A 24,550-nucleotide genomic window follows, 5' to 3' on the forward strand; every position below is an offset into this window, starting at 1 on the left:
CATATGGAGTCTGACAGTACAGATTAGGATTACAGTGAGCAAATGTCTCTCAGTCATACCCACGCCGTCCAGAGAGGCCTTTTGTGCTATGATGCTTAGCCCCAGGGAATTGGTAATCAATGGACTATCCCCAGTTCTGCCGCTGAGCTTTCTGTTATGTTTATTAACTTTCTGTTGCATCTAAAATGGTTTCAGACAACAACAAAGTGTTAGGTTATGTACACAGATGCTGTGCACCTTGCAGCTCTCATCGACTTCAGCAGGAGCTGTGAGTGTGCCCAGAAATGGCTGAAAATCAGACATTAAGAAATTATTATTACGTATTATTTGCACTAGTGTTGTAAGCAGGAGGCCTAGTCATGGGCCAGGGCCCCATTGTGCTTGGCGCTGTACAAACAAGGAACAAAAAGACAGTCCCTGCCCCAGTGAGCTTCCAAATGTTGTTTTATGAAGGCTGAATAGCTTTGTGACAAAGTGGTGATATGGCCTCACTCATAAAAGTTATAACAAACCCTCATAATGAATTGTGTGAGAATTGTGCTAGGAAACGGCCCTTGATCACTGGCTGCATGGTGATAAGCTTTGATGGCAAAGGCTAAGAGAAATCAGACCCTGACGAGTTCTGCCTATAATTGTTTAGAATAAAGCACTCAAATAGCACACACAGAACTGTTGTTATGGATAGCACAGGAGAAACAGAATACCAAAACATTTTTGGTAGCACACTTTTAGTTTATTGACCTATACAAAATAATAGGCCCCAAAAGTCAGAAGTAGAAAAGGAATAAGCAAAAAGGACTTTCGCCTTTCTAGAAGGGTATACAAATATGCAAAAGGAAATAAATTATTTTTTTATTGTTTTGTTTATTCCAAACCTCAACTCTAATAATACAAATGACTGAGGACCAGCTTAAGAAATTTGTCTTTCGGTCTATATTACATGCTTTGGAATACTGTAAAAAAATGTTCAAAAAAGTTGATCAGAAACTTTGCTATTCACAATATGAACAAGGACTAACTAATCCTCTGTATAAAAGAAAAAAAAAGAGCACCATTTTATGGAGTCCTGAAGCACAGTACAGATGAGAAACAAGAATTATTTTACAGTATGCAAATATATATTTATTTTTGTAAACTACACAAGTTAGTCCACACTAATTGGTTTCTACAGATGGATGATATGAGGTAGGCTTATCCCTCCTAGATCAAAACTGCTGTTGATTTTTCAAAAACAATGTAAATGATTTTGTGAAAATGCTGTTTTGTCACTTAGTGACTTAGTAGTGCACCTGGCGTTTCAGATGACGTTCTACAATTCTAATGCCCTCAATTTTAAGGCACCGTCTTGGTCTTTTTATTTATTTATTTTTTGCATCCACCTTAGAATACTGGCCAGTTCAGTAAAATTGCTCCACATGTGATAACTAGAGCATTCCACCTCCGATTTTCCATCAGTCTGGCAGAGCAAAATGTAATAGCTATCTAATTAAGAGATCACTGTGCATTCAACATGGCTCTTTGCATGCCCATCTGCACAATGAAATTGTACGATGGAAAATTCATTTAAAAGTGAGGATACTAATTACATTTTATCATGGAAACAGTACAACTGTTCCTTCTATTTCCAAAATCCACAGCCTTCTAGGGTTAGTTCTACATTATATGTTACAATAGTAAATTGCCTTTCTTTCCAGAATCCATTTTGTGGTGCGTACAAACACTCTTAACAACACTCCCCCCCCCCGCAAAAATTTTTTTTTTAGCTCATTCAAACCTCCATTAAAAAATCCTGCCTTCCTTCAAGTAATGTTCCAATACTGACTGAGTCAATCTTTGCCTCATTCACACACACACACACAGTATCCTTCATCAGCTTATGAAGTCCTTCTTGGTCATCATAAGTGACGGCAGAAGACATTTTTATTTCTTCTTCTTTCAGCCATCTGAACTGTACTCCTAAAATTCCTGTTTTCTCCATAAGTCACCTTTTCACATTTTGTTGAGGTTTGCCTTCAACACCTTCCAGTCTTCTAAAAAGTGCTTGCTAAATATAAATACTTCAGCCAAGTGCTGCATCTCCTCATAGATTCAGTGGCGGCTTGCCCTTGCTCAGTTAGGCTACTGTCTGGATTCAGAAAGAAATGCCATTGTTGGAAAGACTTTGTAATTTTGTGCATGTCCCTCTTAATGCTGAACACTATCTTCACCCACAAGCCAAAATACTTTTATTTTTGAGTGGGAGGGGGGGGAATTCCACAGGAGATCTCTTCCGAAGGAACAGCATTCTGTGCAAGGCACATGGAGGGTGCAAATGCAGGGCTGTCGATGGCCTACACAAGCGTCCCAGGCTTAGAATCCTCATGCCAAAATAGCCTCTGCTCGTTATTGTGCAAGTCAGCTTCCAACTGGTTCTCATCAGCATCCTCCAGCTGGCTTGTCTCTGCATATGCTCTACAAAAGAAACAAGTGATAATTGAGGGTGCAGTAACCTTTGCACTGGGATTTCAGGTGCTGGGTTGGTAATGCTTAGAAGTAAATAATCTGTAGAGACTGAGCAGCTTCTGATCTTAGTGACACCATCATAAATTCAGAGTAACCTCATTGACTGTGAGTATCTGAAAGACAATGAGGTTACTCTGGGTTTACAGCAGTGTAATTGGGATCCAAATGTAACCCTGTGATTTGTTCTCCGGACAGGGAAGAGAATAAGGGGCAGATCCTCAGCTGGTGTAAATGGTCATAGTTCCACTGATTTCAAATAGAACTATGACAATGACTTACTCCTCTGTGTTTCCCAGTGTCAGCAAGGTAACAAGAGTCATCATATCCAATATCCTTGATCTGCATGTGCCTGCAGATAAGGGCCATACAGCGTATGGCAATAAGTCATTTACAATAGTCACACACTGATATGTTCACTACAAAGAGCGTGATACTGCGGTCGATTTGGACAGGGATCAGAATATAAAAAAAGTTATACTTAACGTAAATCATACGGATCACAATGTCAAAATAAGGCAGCTCATTTATATTTTTCAAAACCCAATTGTAGGGAGGTAAGTAATTAGTCGAAATGCTGTTTTTAAAATGTTACTATAGTTCTTTTAGTCACTGCAATAAAAAAACCCAACCGCCCCAAACTTAAGGCATTTAGTGAAAAATCAACGTGAAGACTTTTACACTCCTTTCGTAATGCTTCTGGCTGTTTAAAAAAAAAAAATACATCACTCGGTAACTTCACACCAGTCAGCCCAGGAGCAAGCAAAACCTGCAATCCATGAAGCAGCACACACAAATGTGGGGTACTTACTACAGCTGGCTACAGTTAGCATAAGGGTATTTAAAAATGATCTCATTTCTGCAGGCACAATCATTCTCCTGGACAGAAGACCTTTGTTCTGACTGATAACAGGTGGAGTTAGAAAGTGGAGGAGGAAGGAGACAGAAAACAGGAAGCAGAAGAGTCACATGAATATCTGTTTGCAGCACTAGAGCGAAATGCGGGACTGTTACACCCCTTCACAGAGTAAACGTGAACCCAGAGTAGCCAGTGCCTATGTCCGTGAAAGGGAGTAAGAGGCATAACTTGTGCAAAGCCCACTCTGCACTCGCTAGGCAGCTGTCTTTGTAGTCATGTCCAGTCAGGGGGTTTAACCATTAATCTTGTAGAGAAACAGCCTCCTCCTCAGGAGGCTCCAGGAGTGGAGGGCGAACATGGCTGCCGGGCCACTTACAGGGGGCAGAATACGATTCTTTCTCTAGGCTCTGCTCTGTTGAGGGAGGGTGGGACAAGGTCACAGTTATGCTCTCTGGAGAGGCTAGTGCATGAACAAGGCTGGCCTGATAATCACTGCTCTCAGGGCAGGGCAAAGTCCATGACGTGCCCCGCCCCTGCAGAGAGATTTAAGGGGGCATGCTATTTGCACCTTGTCCCATCCTTCCACACCCTCATGTTGACAGGTACAACCGAGCCCTTAACTCTTCTCTGTGCCTGTTTTCCCATCATTAAAATAGACACAATTATACCGCTCTCCCTCCCAGGCCTACTGTGCAGATAACTTAATGAACAGGCCAGAATCTCAGCTGGTGTATATCAATTTAGCTCCACTGGCTAGAGCAGAACTCTGCCCCTTAACACCAGCTGATGGTCTGGTCTAGTGTTATTCATTTACGATCCTTGGATAAAAGACGCCATATCAGTATGATCAATAAAGTAAAACATTACCTGAGGACAGATAGAAGGAAACGCAGGAATACTCTCACTCGAGTCAGCTGAAGCTGTACTGTGTGGAGCAGATCTGCTCTCAGTAAGCTGGTTTTATAACTGCTCTTGGTTTAGGAGTTGTCTCCCTGATACCTGATTGCTACCTAGATAAGTTTTAAAAGCTTACACAGTACAGAGGACCGGGCAGCAAGTCTTACTGCACTTTGCTCACCTGCTCTGCAGTGGAAGGTTGCCATAAACATTCCCATAACAGCTGGTATAAGAGGAATGAGACATTGTATCATAATCGGAAAGCCCTAGAGCAATCTGGTTCCGCCAGTTTCCAGAAGTGTTTGCAGAAGACGCTAGAATGGTAAAAACAATGACAGCACATTAGATTTTTCAGCAGCTCAGAGAACTGAACGAAGCGAGATGTTTTTCATTAACAATCTCTGCAGGTTGCTGTAGGACACAGACGCTGAACACATCTGTCTTTACATGTACTTTGGAGAGCGGGGCATGGTGCATGTAGGGTAGAGGAATCGGATGGTCTCCCCATAAAAAAAAGAGTTTATGGGCCTCCCAGTCAGAGTCACTGTATTCTGTGCTTTAGAAACCAGCCAGAGCAGCAGCGTGTATGCTGAACTAGGCTTGGCATGTGCTGTGTATGGGGTGAACGTGGCTACTTGGACCCCACCGTGCCGGTGTGGTTTCTTCAGATTTTTATTTTTGCATAAAGGGCAAATGACTCAGCCATGTGAAAACGGGACATGGAATCTGGACCCCCAGCCTACTAGCCCCACCTTAGACCCGGACTACCTCTGCAGCCTAGGGCGATGCACCTGCTGACCTGGGGCCAGGCACCATCTGCAATGGCTATAAAACAGGAATGATACTTCCCTGCCTCACAGCAGTGTTCCACGCATGACTCAGTGAGCAACTGCAAATGACTAGGTCCTATTACTGTAGCATTCTTCTGAACGGCATCCGGGGTATGTCTACCACTTGTATTTACAGAACATGGGGCGTGTACCCGTTTTTAAAGGTACCACTATGTTGGTGGTGTCCGTTCCTGGTGGGATTTGCAGAAAAGTGGTGCTCCCAGGAATTACACCCCAGCCTTTGAAAACGCTGAATGACGGACACTGACACAGCATCCTGGACAACTAAGTGCTTTTCCCATCGGCAGTGCTTCTGGGAAAAACCTTGCAGTCTGAAGCAGGTCAAGGTGCATACAGGTAAGATTGGAGCATGTACCTATCCCTACTGATAGGGCCTGTGCCACCTGCATCATTCAATTATCATACAAAGATTCATATTTAGTTATTCTGCATTTTAGTTTTGTTGGATGAAATTCTGCCCTCGGTTACGCTCAGGCAGCTTCGTTTCCTTCATGGATTTCAGTGGGTTTGCAAGTGTATTAATGAGGAGAGGATGTGACCCTCCGAAGGGACATATACAATATTTAGCACATTACAAATCATCTGTTACCTGAAGAGAAAGAAGAAGCCCGGCTGCTAGGAGAGCATGGTACTTGCAGCCCTGCAAAGCCCAGACTTCTTTGGGATCCCCGGTCAGAGTCAAAGCCTGCCTGCAGACTCTGACCCTGGTCCTTTTGACCGGAGGCACGTTGGTACCAACCACGGAGATGCTCTGCAACTAAGGCCTTGTGAATGTTTTTGGTTATATGCTGCGTTTTAGCAACTTGCTTCCTTGGAAGTCTCAAAGTTGCATATGGATTGTGTGGTACTCTTTCCATCTCCCCTTCGTGGTAGGACCTGAGTTCCCGATAATGGTCGTACCCACAGTGCACCGATGAGCGATAGGAAGGGTTGACGCTATACTGTCCCTCTGTGTCATTCTCGTAAACGTATCCCCCATTGTAATAAACGTCACATTCAGTGTAAGGTGAATAGCCAGAAACATAGTAACTAGAGGCAGGCTGCTCCTGACTCTTTTGGTAGACCCCAGTCCGTGAGTCTTTCTGGGCAAGATTTGGCATGCTTCCTGAATTGGCAGCAGAAATGTTTTGTTTTTTAGACCTCCTTCGGCCTCTCATGCGGTTGTCAAGTGTCTGAGTGGTGTAATACGGGTTGGGGTTAGGCGTCACACAGGAATACTCTGCACTTGACTGGCTGGTGTAGGACGATCCATCGTCTAGTATTTCAGTGCTGCTGCTTCGCTGGGATTTCGAGAAGGAGAACACAGGCTTTTCACCGGCCGTCTCCGACAGCAAAGGGGTTTGGGATTCCAGACTCCCACTGCGCTGTATGCAGTGCTCTGGGGAAATATCCGGCCTGAAATGGCAGAAAATTAGGTTGGATGCAGAAGTCGTATGTAGACATGAAGCATTTGAGAGTTAGCGTGTGGCAAAACAAAGAATTCTTTCCAAGCTAAGTGCAGGTTCAGGTTTTGGCAGGTGCTGCAAAGTCCTAGGTGGACTATTCCTAAGTCACCTGCCATATCTACCAGGGCAAATCCTTTCTTGTTGTCGGTGATATAGCAGAACAAGGTAAAAAGCTTTCAACCAAGTTTACAATAATCCAGATCCTTTAGTCAGGGACAGGGAAGATAAAGATCCCCTTTAGAACATGCAGCACCTTCCCCAGCAGCTTGGAATGCCTGGGCCTGGCCTCAAAATCAGCTTTTTATTTTCTCTGGCGAAAAGAACTGGATGACAGTGAAGGGAACTTGGCGTAAAGATTTGACCTTTGCAGCAGCACTAAGCTCATGCAGCAACAGATGGTTCAAAACTGTGACCAAAGTGAGACTAACAAGGTCATATTCTGGTAATGAGTTACAAGTGGATCTCACCCACTGCTTAGTCTTTACATTTAATATCCACAAATATACAATGATAAAAATAATGCTGGCTAGAAGTGTCTTAAAAATTTTATAGTTACCTTTCTGAAACAAGCAATACTGCGTAGCTGAAATGTAAAACACCTGAAGTCTGGATGCTTAGAAAACCAGGACGATCATAGCGTTATCTATTTATATAGCCCTCCCTTCCCACATGGGTAACATTTCCCAAACGGCTTCAATCCCATCTCTAAGTTTGCATGCACAAGTCTGTACACGCTGTCCTCTGGAAATCTACAGCATGGAAAGTCCATCATTTGCATGTTGAAAAGCTGGTGCAGAGCTGCACATGCCAGCGATGACTGATGTACAATTATCCATGTGAAAAATCAAAGGCTGACAACCCTGCCTCAATCTTGGCAAAGGACACGCACAAAAGGATCCTATTTCTCTACCCTCTTACACTGTTGATTTTACTTTTCTGCACAAGATACACGTTACTTCCCATTGATTTAATGAACTCAGCTTACTGTAAATGGCTGCTACTGTAGGCATTGCGTGTGAGCACTGGTGTTGTAGGCATGCTTCTCCCTCCATAGGGCTGTCGTTCCAGAATTCGGTAAGGACTACCGTGTGTTGATAGAGGGTCCCTGTGACTATAAACAGAAGAATCCAGCATGTGGCCATCACCAAAATATCTTCAATAAAATGCAAAAGACAACTGCATTGACATTACTTGCATATTGATCCAAAGGAAAAGATAGACGAGGGTAGAGAAAGCAGAGGTCAGCATGGCAGCGTCTGCTACCAGTGGTTACTGTTGTGACAGCTAGGAGTTCAAACCCCTCTGGTTCAAGAGGTTAACACAGCAAGGAAGGTCACCACAGGGTGACTTGTAGGAATAGCTGCTGCCAAGGGACAGAGATGCAGAGCATAAAAAACAGAAAAGGACGCTGAGAAGCAAAGGAATAGCGTAACTGCACTGTTCAAAGTTATAGACATTAAACTAATTATAATTCTGTATACAAGTTTGAGGTGACAGAGTATTCTGCTTAAATTCCAGGGGAGCACTGATCAAAAGTCAGTAGCCCAGCACTGTCCAATGGGATTTTTTTACACATATATTCATAGAGCCTGATCCTGCAAGCACTTACTGTCAGGCGTGGTTCCTGATCCATAGCTCATTAAAGTCAATGGGAATCCCTGAGCTGAGTACAAGGTGCATTGGATTCGGCCCTAATAGGACGGTCAGCAAGTTAACTCATGGCTATGAGCCCCATAGGCCTGATCCTGTAGAGTTCAGATTTCTCAGTTCTCACTGATGTCACTGGGAGCCGAGAGAGCTCAGCATCCAAGTGGCTCTGGCCCTCTGCTTGGTAGCAGGCTGAGATCACAGTTACTCTCTCGCCCATCTCCGGAAGCTACATACCTAGCTGTGTTTGAAATTTGCAACTTTGCTAGCAACAGTGCCCTGGCTAGAATTTTCACATGATCAGGATGGATGCACAGGGTTCTCCTCTAGCTGAAATGATTCCAACATCAACCTCAGGGAAACAATAAATGATTTAAAAAAATAGGGGAAACAAGCCACACAAAAGGAGCCAAAGGATGAAAGGGCTGGTGGCAATAAAAAGTTCTTGCGTGCAACACTTGCCGTTAAATCTCTATCCCTTTTACCAGTTGCCCCAATTGAGATTCATCATACTTTTACCGTTAACATTCAGCCTAACTTATGTTAACATGATTATCGTATTTAAGCAACAAATTTAATCGCAAGCACAGCGGAGAAGTCCATTCTGTTTCCTAACGTGTCAGACAGGAGTGTAATGGGAAGATCCACCGATACCAGCAATTTACACTACGGTATTTGTTACAACAGATATAAAACCAGGCTCACACCAACAATATGGCCATAATAGTACCTAGAATGTCTGTTTTCCAGGAGCTGTTCGTTGATGGAGGACTTTCTAAGATGGATTCTCTCTACGCCAAGGGACTTTGGCGGAAGGATTCTTGGAGACAGCTGCCCGGAACTCGTTCCCTGCCCTGCCACTGTAAGGGAATCATTGGCTGTTGGAAAGAAATGTGATGTTTTTATTAGCAAAATCTTAGACACATTTACACACTTATGAAAAAATTACGGCTGCGTTCTACCCTCTGACGCAGGGGGACCAAGGGTGCTGGAAACTCTCTGAGGTTCAGCTAGCACATGCTCTCCTCTGTGGGGACCAGGAGAGGATGCTCTCACCCCTCAGGAGCTTCTCCTGTCCCAGGAGTCTTGCCTGCACTGAACTCCCAGGGGACACCGTGGAGTGGCAGGTAATACTGATTTTAGCAATATTAATTCCTGTCTGGAGCTCTGCCAGGTCACGAAGGAAACTTCTTGGGGAAAGCGATTGCTCATGGGCTCCCACAGTTAAGCAGTCATGCACTGGCTTCTGCGGAGATGGCGGGAAGGCACGGAGCGGAACGGATTCCCCCTCCCCACACTTTCCATGCCCCACCCTTCAGTTTTCTCCTCTCTGCTCAGGTCAGATGTGGGAGCATCAGTCCCTAGCTTTAGTACTTTAAAATGATTCTTTAAGAAGTTATTTTGAAATAAAAGTTTCATTAAAATATTTTCCACTATGAAGGACCAACTTTAATTATCTGTAGCGAGGAAAAAAACAGGGATAAGTGGTTTTAGTTGGAAGCAACTGTGAAGACTCAGGGCTTGATTTTGATCTCACTTCTGTTAGGGCTTGATCCTCTGCCCACCGAAGTCAACGACCAAGCTTCCATTGACTGGAACAGCTGTAGGATCAAACACTTGGTGAACACACGGATACACTGAAGCCCTGATTCGGATATCACTCCCACCCATGAGAATCAGGTGTAACTCAATTTAAGAGTCAAGGTGTGAGCACAAAGCTGGGTGAGATCAGAATCAAGCCCACACTAAGCAGTGAATCATGGTCTGGATAATATTTGTTCCCAAATGATGATGACAAATCTAAAGGAATGTCAAGCCAAGTCTTTTCCAGATGGTGACTGATCTAATGTTAACTGCTAGGGGGGAAAAAAATCAAGTACACTAAAACAGAACACCATATCCCTGGCAAGATGCAGACCACCATTTAACACGCAAACAGGTCATTAGTTTCTCTGCATGCTTTAATATTTTAATGATTTAAAACTGCTATGATGACATCTGGGTCGGGCATTTCCTGTCAGCTTACGATTGGCTGGCTTAACTGGCCAGATTCCTCCAGCCTGTCATTCGCCATCCGGAAGTGCCCTCTCCTGCCAGTTACTACCGGCTGGAATTGACTGTTCATACAAGAGTGATGCGTGTATTTCTGAAGGTTAATCAGAAGAGCTATTCCATTAAAACAACAATCATCTACAAAGAAAACTCAGTCACCAGCAGAAGAGCTCATGCTTTTGACAAATACATGGTTTCAAAGAACAGCTTCTGATTAAGCTTCTCTTGTATAAAATCATTGCTCACTAAAAGGTTTAGCAAATGAATTAAGATTTAAATAGAGGCATCAAAGATGTAGATGTAAGTCAGAATAAGATACTCAAAAAGTTACATTATTGTTTAGGAAGGGTATGATATACTTGATACTTCATAAACAGAAAAGCGTAAGTGACATACCATCGTCATAAATTGTTGTATCAGACAAAGAGCTACTCTCAGATGGGATTGTATCATCTGTAAATGAAAATAAAGGATTTGAGATACAGGATTCTCTACAGAGGTTTCTACATACTCTATTTTAAAATAAGCTACAGAGCCAGATGGACATGAACTGCAGTATCATGTGATGCGTATGTAGCCTTTCACAATCTGATCATCCTATTTTGCACGGCACTCCTACCTTATTTGTTTACATTGTAATTTAATAAGCTACCAAATATGACAACACTTGGGGTAGAATTTTCAACACCAGTGGGCTTCAGGCACCTAACCAGTTTAGGAACTTTTGAAAAAATCCCACTAGGCACCAAATACCTTTGATATTATGGCCTGAGATTACTTTTGAAAATGGACTTTGGGGCTTTTGAAAATTTTACCCTTAGACAAATTCTGCTCTCACTTACGCTGATGTAAATCGAGACTAATTCCATTGTTTTCAATGGTATCACTTGAAATTTACACCAGTGTTAACAGAGTTGAATCTGGTCCTGGTCACGGTGATTTTTTTAAAAACGCATTTTGTATTTATTCATAATGCTCTATTGCATACACCAGAGGAGTCTCATCTTTCCACTTGATGCTATGGGTTACCAATTGGTAAGGAATCTGTCGCTGATCCTTAAACACAAGGGGAGAATGTCTGTAACAGAAGCTGCTGGTGACAGCCAGGGCAGTTGGTTACTGCCACAGCACAGCTGTTGCTTCAGCCCAGTCATCATAAACATAAGATGCACAAGTTTGTTCTCATGCCTGGTATGCCGGAGGTTCACAAAGAGCAGCCCGTGAAGAGCTACGCAGAGAGGACTACAGTACTGTCTAGAAAGAACACTGTCGTGCCCCCACTTCCTTCCTCTGTAACCATAATAAACTCTGGACAAACTCCTATGGTTCTTATTCAGGGTTCATTCAACTGACTTCGGCTGTGTAAAAGCAGAGTCAACAAAGAGGAAAGATATCAAGATCCGGCTTCATGAAAGGCAAAACCATACTGCTGAGATAACAATGAATGGGCAGCTCACTAGTGTACATAGAAGCATTCAACATTACAAATATCCGAATCTGTTTGATTCTGGTCCCTGCCTCCAGTCCCAGAAATCTCCCACGATACGGGAAGTGGTGCAGAGTCAGGGAAGAAAACTAAAAAAAGAGAAAGTTCAGTCTGGAAGGGTGCTGGCAGGAGCGCTGGAACAATTTGTATAGTGGGGGTATGGAGAGCCATGGAACCAAACTGTGAACCTTGTATTTGATGGAAACCATCTGAAGCCAGGGGGTACGGTAGCACCCCCTAGTTCCAGCACCTGGGTGCTGGACGAAAGGAGACGCCGCAGGAGAAAGTGGCAAGGGAGATACTGATTCTGGAAACAGGGTACCGGTAAGGACAGTCTGCACAGGTGACACTAGCAAAACACCCAGATCGACACAAGCAAAGAGTAAAAGCTCTCCATAGGGACACGTCATTTCCACTCTCTTTAACTAGTTCACTAGGAAGAGTGCTAAGCAAGTCAGCTGTCCAGCACTGTACCTTAACCCCTCCCCTCACCCCAGTGCTTTTAAACACATGAATCCAGCCAATATATGCTGCTCAGCCACACGCACCATCTGCCGCACAAATGTCAGATGCTGTACCATGTGGAAACAGCACAGCCAGAGCCCTCTGCAGCCGGGGCGTGTGTGTGAGTGAGTGGCCCATGACAAGTGGCACGGCCTGGAATGACGACTATGAAAGTCAAGGACCTGTTTAATCTCCCATCCCCAGAGGACTGGACTGAGAACAGCGCAGGGCTGATCCGACAGACTGAGGCTGCTATTGAATACATCATTTCCAACAAACCGTTCCTAAAATTCACAGCTGCGACTGACTCATTGCCACACTCCTCACCAAAAGACTAATCTTCAGCTTTCGGAAACCATGCACACAAAGCGTGGGAGTGATTATTTCCGAATGAGGGTGGCCAGGGATGATCAAATGGTTGCTTGCAGATCAGTTGCAGACGATTGGGCAGATCTACCATAAATGATGGTTCTGCTCTTTCCAAACTCCAAGCAGCCAAGCATCATTCCTCAACACGTACTGCTTCTGAGGTACTGGTTTGGAGTGCAGCTTATTTACCTATGGGCCAAATCTTGCAGTCCTTGCTCAAGCAAAACTCTCAGTGACGTCAGTTGCCAGCTGTTGTGAAATGATGGAGTAAGTGTGTATTTTTATGAGTGAGAACCAAAGGATTGCCAGAAGCTGGGAATGGAGGACAGGGGATGGATCACTTGATGTTTACCTGTTCTGTTCATTCCCTCTGAAGCACCAGCACTGTCGGAAGACAGGATACTGGGCTAGATGGACCTTTGGTCTGACTCAGTATGGCCGTTCTTATGGATTTGTATCTAAACTCTAAATTCCCCATTTTACACAATGGTGCCAACATGCCCCATGTAGTAAGCAGCAGGAGTTATGCACAGATGGTGTACCATGATGGTCACGCTACTTACTAGCACCTCGGGGACTTCCTGCCTCGTTAGCCCAGTATGTTACTTGTTCTACATGTGTAAGTACTTCCAAAACTACTGCCTACATTGGTAAGCACAAGGGTGGAAAAGGAGATACTACCTTCACCCTGTCCACTACAATCTGGCTGTTAGTCCGGCTAACATCCTCCAGTCAATCAGCAATGATAAACAGCCTTGCTGTACCACTTGCTGAAAAAAATTCCAAGTGAATTCTGAAACCAAAGGGGACACAACAGCAGTTACCCTGGCAGAAAATCTAGGCCATATGTAGACTCCCTTATGTTGCAATATTTAAAGGGGAGAATATAGGCTGTTAAGGGTTCTTATTCCAGAAATGAAGAGGTACATTGGACACGATACTGACATCCTGCATAGGGATCAGCGGAATACAATATAAATACACTACAGAAAAAGTACACCCTCCTTCTCTACCTTGCTGCTTCCAGGAGAAAAATACATCTCATGGAACAGCTTTTGCCCGGGCTCAGCAGAATGTGCAAAAAGCAACTGATCAAACATTAAGAGTCTCATATATACAGATGTTCCCAGGTCAAGGAGCCGGAAGATGTGTCAGAAAGCCATTTATCAGCCTAGAAAACTCAAAGACTGCAAAATATACATAGGTTTTTGCAATTCCAAAAAACTTCCCTCAATTCAGCCTACTGTATTAATTACTGACCTCACACAAAAAGGGGCTAGAATTAAATCATGCCTTACTTTCAGCATGGAGAAGGCAGTGACACCTCCATTTCCCTTACAGTCGTTCTTTGCAAAGGGACTGCTGCTATACACACATACTTGTCACATTGCTAGGGTTAAGAAGTTAAACGCCTGGCTTATGGAGCTGTCTGCAACAATGCACGTTGAGAACACCCCAGCTTTGTTGTTGTCTTATGGGGAGTTAATAATGTCGAATCAAGACATATATTCTTTGCTCCCTGCTAATACTTTTCCCAGTATTTGCTATCATCCTGTAGAAATATTCATCCACTTTCCTTTCTACTGTCACAGTAAAATAAAAACAAGGGGATGAGAATTATAAGGAGGCATTGGAACAGCTGAGTGATCCTTGAAGCTTATTTCAGAAATAAGAGAGCATCTAATATGCTACAGAATGAGGTACCACACCAGTTTCGGCTGAGAAGATGCCGCCAGCCCTTCTGCGTACTGCAATCCTTTGGTCTGATGTCAGAACATGTCTGCACATGTGCCTAGCCTCTCCTATGATCTGTTCTACCCACAGCTTATGTATGGCACAGGAACAATGTTTCATGCATATCAGGCATTAATTACATCTTCCTTTTCCATGCAAGTGCCATGGAAAAAAAAACAAACCAAATCTATAAACAAAACTTGTAACTGAACTGAAGAACATTCTCTATCACCCTCAACAGAAACGTGGGGATTCTTGGTGTTTACCTGGCAAAATAAGGGTTGATTTCTGCGTTGGTTTTTTGCCACATTTGATCCTGTATTCATTTATGGAATTTTCAATCTCTTGAAGCTTTTTCATGGCAGCAGTGTAATCTTGTTTTCTTTTCTTCTTCAAATTTTTGCACATGTCTGGCTCACTGGCAAGTTTCTTCGCAGCTTCCACCATCTTTTGCTGTATGAGGAAATTGCGCTCCAAGCTTTGCAAAGCGGGGTCCTGCAGATTCATGAACACATTAGCTCTTTGTTATTATATGATACTGCAGGTCGAAGTACAAGTAAATAAAATTCAGTGTACAAAATGAAACCTTAAGTGAAAACACAGAAATATCCCCAAAAAAGAGTATATGGTTACGGTCTAGGGCTTAAGAGACCCCTACGTTCTATTCCTTAACTCCACTGAACTCACTGTGTGTCCTTGGGACGGTTACACAGGCCAAAACTTTTTAACCTAGGTGCCTAAAGTTAAGACATCTAGCTCCCTGTCAAGATACCTAAACAAGCAAACTCATGTTCAGTGGTGTCCAGCACTAGCTGATTCGACTGAAGTCAAAGTTTGCAAATATCAGCTTGGAATCTCTCTCTGCTTCACTTTATGAAATTGATATAATCACAGCTACCTTACAGGGCGTCAGAAACTTAATTAATTACTGTTTGGGTGACAGAAGTGCTACGCAGTGCTTCTGCATGCTGTCAGGAGGGTTTTGCTTCAAAAGGATTTAGCACTTACGCAAAGTAAGTTTGTTGCAGCTTTGGGTTACGCCAGCATTTTCGTCCAGAGCACAGAGCTCCTGGGACACCTGGGTACAAAGTGCTCACAATCCCACATTCCATTAAGAGAACGAAGCCAGCCAGCACAGCCCAGAAAAGAGTGGATGGAGATGGTGTGCCCAGAGACTGCAAGAAGTCTTGTGAGTGTTCAGCGCATCCCTCAAAGCAGCCTCTGCCTGCATAGCTCTTTACTGAGGTCCATGAACAGAATAAAGCTCTCCCTGGGTGGAATCTGTGCCCTGCTACGCAGGCGAATCCCCACTCACTGGCACAGTGACCCCTACTGCCAGTGAAGGGTGCAATTTACAGCCCCAAGCAGCTGCAGAAGTGTGTCAAACCCAATATGTGTATTACGATTCAAAGTCTCAACCACTGTCTAATTCAGAACTTGAGAGCACAGAATTATAGTGCTGGGTGATGTCTAGGCACTAAAGGATGGAACCTGCTCTCACCGAATTCTATGGTAAAATTTCCACTGATGTCAACTGTGCATGGTCAAGCCCTAGGGGAGTTTGCTGTCTTTAGCCAGACTCCCTTTGAAGTCAGTAAGAGCTTGGCTTCAATAAGGGCAGCAGGATGGGACCCTACCTGTGGAACTGGATAGTTTTACCCTCGGTTTTAGAGCAGACATAGGCACACGCACATGCCAACCCCTGCCTGGTTGCAAATAGGGGTAACTTACAAGAGCCGATCCTGAATGCTTGCTACCTGAACCGACACATCAGGAACATAAAACCAACAATCACTACTGGCAAGAGCCGGAGTATTAGACGCTGTTTGAGTCTGGGCTTTGGCTGCCCTAAGGTTAGTAAGCTGCCTGAAGTTGCTGTGCCTACCTCCTCGCTGGGAAGCAGGTTATCATCCAATTTGAATGTTGTGCCTACACGCCTTCTGACCTGAGGAGGTTTCTCTCCCACACTCAGTGGATACTCCTGTGGCATTTTGCCAGTCAGCTCCTGCGGAATGGAAAGGACGCTGGGTTATTAACCTGAGCGGGAGGTGTGCCAGCCCCCCTCTGGAATTTAAGAACAGTCCTCACCGCTTCGCGCAAGCAGATTTTCTTCAGCTCCTCGACTTTCTGCAGCAGTTTTTCTTGCAGCAGTTTTTCTTTCTTCTTTAGTTCTGTAATTTTCTCCTTCTTTTGCTCTTCGCTGACCTCAGAATCTTGAGACCCTGAAGCAATGAGTTACCTTTAATGCGGATTTACAGGGGTAGACCCATTTCCTTCCTTGGCCTAGAACAAAGGGCCCAATCTTGATTTCTCAAAGCTGCCTAAGGAAGTTAAAGCACCAAATCCCACTGCAGTTCAGTGGGAGCCTGAGGTCCAATTTCCGATAACCCTAGCTGCTGTCCTCTCTCTCTCTCTCTCTCTCTCACACGTGACTGAGTACATATGCCTAGCAGACGCAAGGACCACACTCTTAGATGCACCTGGATTGTAGTGAATGCTATGGGTCTGCAGGTTCAGTAGACAGGTATCAACATTACGTATGGGATAAATATATATTACACAGACGCCAAGCTATCTAGAATGCACTTTTGTCTCTTCACTTATTTACAGAAAAATTGGTATGTTATACTTATAAAATCAAATCTTTATAATCTGACCTATGTTGACATCTACTTCACCACAGCTACGAATAAATGGCATCATTTATTGCACATAGGCCTCACAATTTATTGACAGAACCTGCAGTTGGCTTGAAGCAAAAATGTTACCTGAAGAGATTAAGCTGCCGTTGCTGGCCATAATAAGCTGATTCTTTGCCTCCGAAGTCACGAGTTTTGAAACCTTTTGTGTCCCCATCTCAGTCAGGTCCATTGCAACATCATCCAAACTTCTGGCTGAGGGAATTTTTGCCTGAAAGAGTTAAAACACACTCCTGCATCATCAAGTTACCTTTAACTAGCTTCAGAACAAAGGGTCATAGAGATGACATTTCACACTTCTCCGTAGTAAATTAAGAGCTCATGCAACACCCCCCCTGTGGGATTTTACACTTTGCTTTCCATTGCTTGGCATTTCCCCCACAGTCCAGTTATCTCCATAAGGAAAACCCCTTTATTACTGGTATCCTGTTCAAAATGAACATGAGAAAGAGGCCAGACACAGGGTAGATTAAACATCCAGCTGGGATAATTCCCCCATTTTGTGATTTCATTTCCACAGCTCTTAACTGGAGGCAGGATAATGTAGCTATCGCATTGTTATTTGATCTAACAGATCGCAGAACAGCTACAAAGCCAATTCGTAGCCTATCTCTAGAACAATGGAGATTGAAGTAGGTACAAGTATGGGAGGTGAAATTTTTGCTTATGGTAACATGTCTGGTAACTTACTTTGCTTTGTTTTCTGTCCAAGTAAAACTGGTGCTGACTGATTGCCATTACCCAGATGGATTTGATCAGGGAAGTGTTTGCATACCAGGTTTGCACTACAAGTCCGCTCTGTCCAAAGGTCCTTCTGGACACTGAAATTCTAAAGGGGGGTAAAAGAAATGCAATCTGAGGCTGGTTCCTTTTAGGTTTAAAATATGAGCTGCCTTTTTCTGAACCAGGCAAGACCCAATACGCAGCCTGTGAGCTACGTCCTTTACTGAAGAAAAATCCTTCCTCATCATTTCTGCTGCTGCTATGCTTTCCCTGTTTATTACAGAACTGAATCACAGCCATAAAACCTCTCCTTTTTACAACACAGTGAGCTAAAAGGGAGTGGGCTGCTGCTCCTGCAGCTGAGATCAGAAGCAAAGGGATGGACATGTTATAAATCTACAATAGAGAATGGAATGCAGAGGGATTTTTGCGTGTGGGATGTGCCAGGGGGGACGAAGGGGTATCCCAAAGCTCTTCACACTTCAATTATGGAAGGGAGATGAAGGGGGCTGGAAGCAGATTGCTGGGTGCAAGCAGCATTGATGGAGAAAGTGGTGTGGCTGGGGAGAGAGGGCAGAAGGAAGATGGAACCGGAAAGAAGGGGGATTTCTTCAGGGCAAATTCTGGTCCTTTATGGAAGTGACTGTTAAACAAGTGCACGGAAGGGCAGCATTACTGTGATCCCATGTTCTGACTGGGCACTTCCTCCCACCCCCATGAACTGGCTGTGGGCTAAAAAGGTGAAGTCACTGTCGGGCCAGAGATGTCCATGAACTTATGGGAGTCATGTCCCCTGTCCTATTGGCCCCGCAGTCCCCGTGACCATGGGCCTCCAGCTACCATGGGCCTACAGAGCTGCCGCTCCCTGGGTTGTGAGGGGAGCTAAATCAGGAGGAAAACTTGTCCTCTGCAGGTACTGCAATGCGCTTACCAGAACCAGGTCCGCTGAAAGTATGACAGCGCCTGGGAACTGCCCATATGCAATTTGAAACAAATATGAGAAACTGAGCAGCATTATAAATACACCTCAAAATTTCACCCCACATTACAGATCAGCCCTGTGGCCCTTTCCTGTGCCTTACCAGGAATCTATTTTTTATCATTAATTACTAGAAACCACAGACCAGATCCGTGGCCCACGCAGCCCCATTCTGCTGCCCTGGACCTGAGGACTGGGCCCCATAACTCAAAGCAAAGAGGAAGATCAAAATGTTATGTCACAATCCTAGTTCTCTGCAGCTCAATGAAAGGAGAACTTGGTCAACACCAGGATTACCTGTCCAATGTCTAAAGGTTTTCTGTTACAACCATTCTGGTCTCACCTGTGCGGATCGTGAACTTCCACAGCAAATTTCTTTTCACGGAAATACAGATTTTCCAGCTGTTTCCATTGAAATAACTATGAGTATTAGGAGAGAGAAAGAAACAAAACACAGTCACCCCAAGAATCACTGCTCTCTTTCTTCCATCATATTATTCATTCCAACTAAACCCAGGGGAGCTCATGCTATATCTAAAGACTAACTGTGCCAAAAGTCACTGGTTATAAGATAAAGAAGACCCATAAAGAGAACTTACAATATTTGCTATAAACAGTGCATTGCAAATCTGAATTGTGCAAGCAGCTGCCTTTGCCAATAACACATTTCATCTTGCGGCTAACTGTTTGCGTCTAATCAAACTTTCTGTCTCGGGAGGAGAGCTACAGTACTTTTTACTCTGATTAAATGAAGAAGCTAATATAAATCGTTGCACGCCAGAAGTGAGGTAAAATAATGCATTCTTCTCTTTCTGGCCTTTGCTCCCCCAATCGGTCATGGGATGCACAGGGGAGTAACAAAGCAACAAGAGCTTTGGAAAAGGCATGCTCTAAGTGCAACACACTCAATGCAACCACTGGGTTTGGGGTTTTGAGAGATTTTTGGGTGGGGTGGGGTGGTGGAGAGACTGCACAGCACCCTGGAAGAGAGTCTCCAAATATCTTGCTCCTCTAAGGAAACCCTCTAAGCATTTCCTGAACCTATAGCTCCTTGGGGCGGAGAAAATTTTTTATTCTGAGTTTCTACAGCACCTAGCACAATGGCATCCTGGTCCCTGACTGGGGCTTCTAGGTGCTACGATACTACAACTAATCAAGAAATGTGTAATCACCAGCTGGGGACCAGAGAACTGCTGTCTAGGACAGCATTTCCCAAATGATAGGTTGCAACCCACCAGTGGGTCACAGGAAGGTTCTGAATGGGTTGTGGGCCTAGTGTGGAGCAAGGATTTGGAGAATGAGCCCCCTGCTCTCCCATGTTCACCAGCCAGCGGCGGCTCCTGTCCTGCAGGGAAGGACCCTGCTGCCCGCTCCCCGGCCTTACGACCTGGTGCATGGGGTTGCAGCACCGCTCCGGTTTCTCCCAGCCATCGCGCCGCCACGGCTGCCGGGCCGAACCTGAGTGGTGCTGTGACCCTAGGTGCCAGGTCACAATACCTAGAGTGGGGAGCCAGGCCAGGCCTGAGGGACAGGAGCCACTGTTGCGGGGGTGGGCCTCCCCTCCATCCCAAGCTGGGATCAGGGCTGTGGTGCTGGTGCAGAGTGGTCAGTACCCCCTCAACGCGGTGAGGGAGGAGGAGGAGGAGAAGAAAGATGCTGGCCTATGATTTTGCTCCCTCCACAAATCTGGGCTCTGGGTGGGTCACAGAAAAGACAAACTGCAGTTGCCTTAGTAAAAAGTTTGGGAATCACTAGTCTAGGACAGCATAACCGGGGAGGCATTTTGGACCAGTGCCCTGAGATCTGCAGCCAGGGGGTCGGAATTCCCTATGGATCTTCTTACCCTACTCCTTCTGCATTGGAAGCAACGCCAGTCATTACCTGCGGGGATGATATAGCAGGTTTTGCACCCATCCAACATGGCACATTCTTAACATAGCTTTCACTGGGTGGTGGAATTTTGCTCCAGAAGGGGGTGATTTTTTAATTTTCAGCAGTGACACCTGTGCAAAGCCAGTTAATGCCAATGGGGTTACACAGGTGTCACTAAATGCATAATCTAACAATGGAGTGGGACATCACTAAATGCATAATCTGACAATGGAGTGGGACAGGTGTAGCCAAAGGTTTAATTTAGCCTGCAGACCCTCTCTTACTGGAGTCAATGCACGAGATGGAAAGACTGTCAGAGCCCAGGCTGAATGCAGGGCTGTGTGTGGGGTGGGGTGGGGGTGGGGGGGAAGGAATGTGTGTGTGTGCGCGGAGGGGAGGAGGGGGGACACACAGGAAGAGGAAGAAATCTTTTCACTTGCAAACTGAGCAACTTTGCTGTGAAAATCACCCAGACACAATGAACAAGAAACACCTCCTTCCAGAGTATTAGTTTTCCAAAGTCACTCTTTCAGGCAGAACCGGGCTTTAAATTTCTTAGCCAATCAATCGAACATTTCATTCACCATCACAGATAATATTACTGGTCATCTCTAGGTAATATTTCAAATGTCACATCACTGTAAGACTCCATCTGTTAAACATACACAACACGCTACAGCATGAAGTAACGCCAAGGTTCATAAAGCCAAATATTACGTCCTGCTTCAATTTTAAATGCACACATCCGAGATCATAAATAAAACATAATCCAGTTCACGTGTTTGTGGAAACCTATGGGACGATTCTTTTCGTGACCTTTCACGCTATGGAATCTTGTTTTGCCACAACTTTTCTTTGCCAGAATGGTATTTCTGGTCATTAAACTCTGCTCAATTAAAAAAAAAATGCTGTAATGAGAAATGACCCTTGCTTAAAAGAATCATTTACATTTGCAGATTACTGTTGTGTTTTTAACAGTGCTGCTTAAAGGGGAATCTACATTGTGGTGTTAAATTAACACAAAAAGCCCCCAGCCATAAAAAAGTGGCTGGATTTTCTAAATGAATTAATTCTACCGAGAATACAAGTAATGCAATATCCCAGAACGCAGAACGGAGAGACATCTTGCACTCTGCAGCACTGTTACTTACGGTATCCCAGAAACCACATATACAGGAACAGACAAATGCCCCCACTCCTCTCTGAAGAACGTCCTTGTGCTGTCACACACTGCACCAACAACATTTTTACGAAGCATAGCCAGGACACAGAACTACTCCAAATGATGCAGTTGAATCCCCACGCTTACCTAGTCACAAGAAAATGTGCAATCTTGCTTCTCGTTTGTTTGGTGTTTAATCCAATTGTTTCAAAAGCGAAGTTTAAAAAAGAAAACACACCATCCTGCCCCAACCAAGCAGCTTTCCGCTTCCTTCTGCTGCTGAGTTTCAGCCTCTTAGGTGTAACTCTAGTTTCACAGGCTTAACTCCCACTGCTGACACATTGCTGACATCATCAGCTATATCAGCAACAACGCCTCCCCAATCCCACCCTCTCCTCACAGATAGCTAAACACAGAACACTGGAGGAAGTTTCCCAGGGGAGGGACATGCTTTAAGACAGCTGAACGCTGCAGAATTCACAGGGGATTTCAGCTGAAGTGGCTTCAAATTCAGGATCACTGGTGGCAGCTTTAAATGTACAATCCTATCACGGTCCTTATTCACCTCTGAAATGTAACAGGTTCTACAGGAAGAGTTGTGTTACATTCCAACTGCACTTCCCGTCAGCTCAAGTCCCACGCCCGCCCGTGGAAAAAACCGACCAGCATATTTGAAATAAGAGCTCTTTGACACACAGCCTCCTTCTCTGGCTTATCACTGACTAAAGATGAATCCTGTCCCCTTTATCACTTCCCCTGCATTTTTTTTTTTGACAAGGACAGTGAATGCTTCTTGCATACCTGAAGGTTGTGGGAAGCAGAAGTGACTGACACAAGAGACAACCTGTTCTACGAGAAAACCATGTGAACACGATGGGGTTTGGCATGTGACTAAGGTGCAAGCCCTTCACCTCTGTGACTCTTAGCTCCAGAGAAAAGATTCTGGTCCCCACAAACAGACATGATAAAACTCCAATGTAAATATTGTCCTGGGGGGTATGTGAATGGACTGCCAAACCCTGCTCTGCTTAGTGCAGTTAAGCATATCTGTACTAGTTAGAGCCCCAAGGCCCAGAGCAGCCCTTGCTGTGCTCTGAAGAAGAAAATCTGAGAGATCCCCTCATGGAAACCCCACAGCCTTCTGGTAAGGGGTGAGCTTTGTCTCCTTTCCTCCCCACTATGGAAAAGGCTGTGGGAGGTGCCCCAAAGCTAGAGGACCCCCCAGAAATCCACAGAAGGTCAGATCATGTACACAAGGCCCTGTACCCCATAACTCCTCTGGCCTGACTTCCCCACCCCAGTTCCTGTCAGCATGGGTCCACTGCAGTCACACCTGCCTCTGGGAGGCCCAGCTGAACAGGTCACAGAGGTGAGGGCCGCATTATTTTTTCCAAGGATTCTCTGTAGTGCTGGTGGGGGGCACATGGGATCTGGACCTATGGAGAGGCCACTGTGAAGTCCAGAGAGTGGGATGGAGCTGCAGAAGTGGCCGATATTCCTGTTTTATGCAGCAGGGGAAGGGAGGAGGTCCCATATGCAGATCTCACAGCCTAGAGATCTGTCATATTCTTCTATATCCATGTATGTTGAACCATCTTTTGCCAAATCTCTACTAATCTTGCCCACAAATGTAAGTAAGTTACACAATAGGGAAAATTACTTGGACAAGGTATTTTTGCTCCTATCATTCTGTAGAATTCGGTTTCCGATTGATATTTATTATTAAAAGACAATCTGCTAAGTAAAATGGTGTCATACGAAGACACTTTTAGCCATTTACTAGTTTGGTAGACTCTCTTCTGTCTTCCCATAACTGAGAAATAGCATTTATAAATGGATTGCAGGGCTAGTGAGTTCTGGTGAGACAGCCGTGGGGAGTGGATTTCGTTATTTAGCTCATTTCAGAGATGGCATGGGCAGTTTACGTTGTTAGTTGGTCATGAGGGCTTGACCTTTTCCCTTGCCCCCATATCTCCAAGTGTATTTGCTCATTTTAAATGGTCTGGATATTGAGTGCTAAGATCAGCCAGCATGCAGGAATTAAAAGCTACAGCATTTCTTCTAATTAGTGCAGAAAGAGAGTTGCAGTTTAGACATCAAGTCTGTGAGCCAGGAGCTCATGAGTTTTAGTCCTCCTAATTCTGCTACTGACTCCCTTTCTGTTTTGTGTTAATTCACTTGACCTGTGTCTCAGCTTACCACTCTGTAAATACTTCATGTACCTATCGCCCAAAGGTGTTTAAGGGTTAATTAATTAATAAAGTACTTTGAAGTTGAAAATTCTAAGTATTGCAGTAGTATAACTGGCTTTTATTATACAGCCATCGGTGTGTGTCGAGGGCGTGTGCTTTCAGCAGTACGAAATTCAGTGAGAAGTCCCAGTGTTATAGTAACATTACAGTGAAAAGAAAAGGAGGACTTGTGGCACCTTAGAGACTAACCAATTTATCTGAGCATAAGCTTTCGTGAGCTACAGCTCACTTCATCGGATGCATCCTCATCTTTTTGCAACTACAGACTAACACGGCTGCTACTCTGAAACCTATTACAGAGGAAGTTCATACCACACAGTATTTGGCTGCACTAGAGTCATTGCCGCATATACTGTAAAAGTGTATTAGTAATAGTACGCACTCCATATCAGGGATCGGAGATACAGCACCAAAGTCATTTCGCTGCTTTTTGCGCCTCACTCTTAACACTCGTACGTTGTAATAGCAATATGCATTTTTATTATGCGCCTGTATGACCAAACAGGTAGCAAATATTTTG

General features: G+C 44.4%; 1 protein-coding gene across 4 annotated transcripts in view; it reads right to left on the bottom strand.

Annotated features, from left to right (window-relative positions):
• Positions 1-771: 771 nt before the first annotated feature.
• Positions 772-24,550, bottom strand: part of FRMD4B (FERM domain containing 4B) — a 196,601-nt gene continuing 172,822 nt past the window's right edge. For 3 of the 4 annotated variants that reach the window (XM_084633678.1, XM_084633677.1, XM_084633679.1), the window contains 12 exons: positions 19,088-19,164; positions 17,733-17,871; positions 17,112-17,253; positions 16,432-16,565; positions 16,229-16,348; positions 14,610-14,838; positions 10,647-10,703; positions 8,929-9,076; positions 7,537-7,662; positions 5,696-6,501; positions 4,437-4,569; positions 773-2,451 (listed from right to left, as the gene is read on the bottom strand). In XM_084633678.1, coding sequence (XP_084489804.1) covers positions 2,331-2,451; positions 4,437-4,569; positions 5,696-6,501; positions 7,537-7,662; positions 8,929-9,076; positions 10,647-10,703; positions 14,610-14,838; positions 16,229-16,348; positions 16,432-16,565; positions 17,112-17,253; positions 17,733-17,871; positions 19,088-19,164 — 2,232 coding nt within the window. In that variant the 3' untranslated portion in view covers positions 773-2,330. Of the gene's footprint in view, positions 2,452-4,436; positions 4,570-5,695; positions 6,502-7,536; positions 7,663-8,928; positions 9,077-10,646; positions 10,704-14,609; positions 14,839-16,228; positions 16,349-16,431; positions 16,566-17,111; positions 17,254-17,732; positions 17,872-19,087; positions 19,165-24,550 lie in introns of all 4 variants that reach the window. The other variant, XM_084633676.1, reaches the window with a different exon arrangement.

This window comes from Lepidochelys olivacea, assembly GCF_965140295.1.
Source record: "Lepidochelys olivacea isolate rLepOli2 genome assembly, chromosome: 7".
In the NCBI taxonomy this organism is placed as follows: Eukaryota; Metazoa; Chordata; order Testudines; family Cheloniidae; genus Lepidochelys; species Lepidochelys olivacea.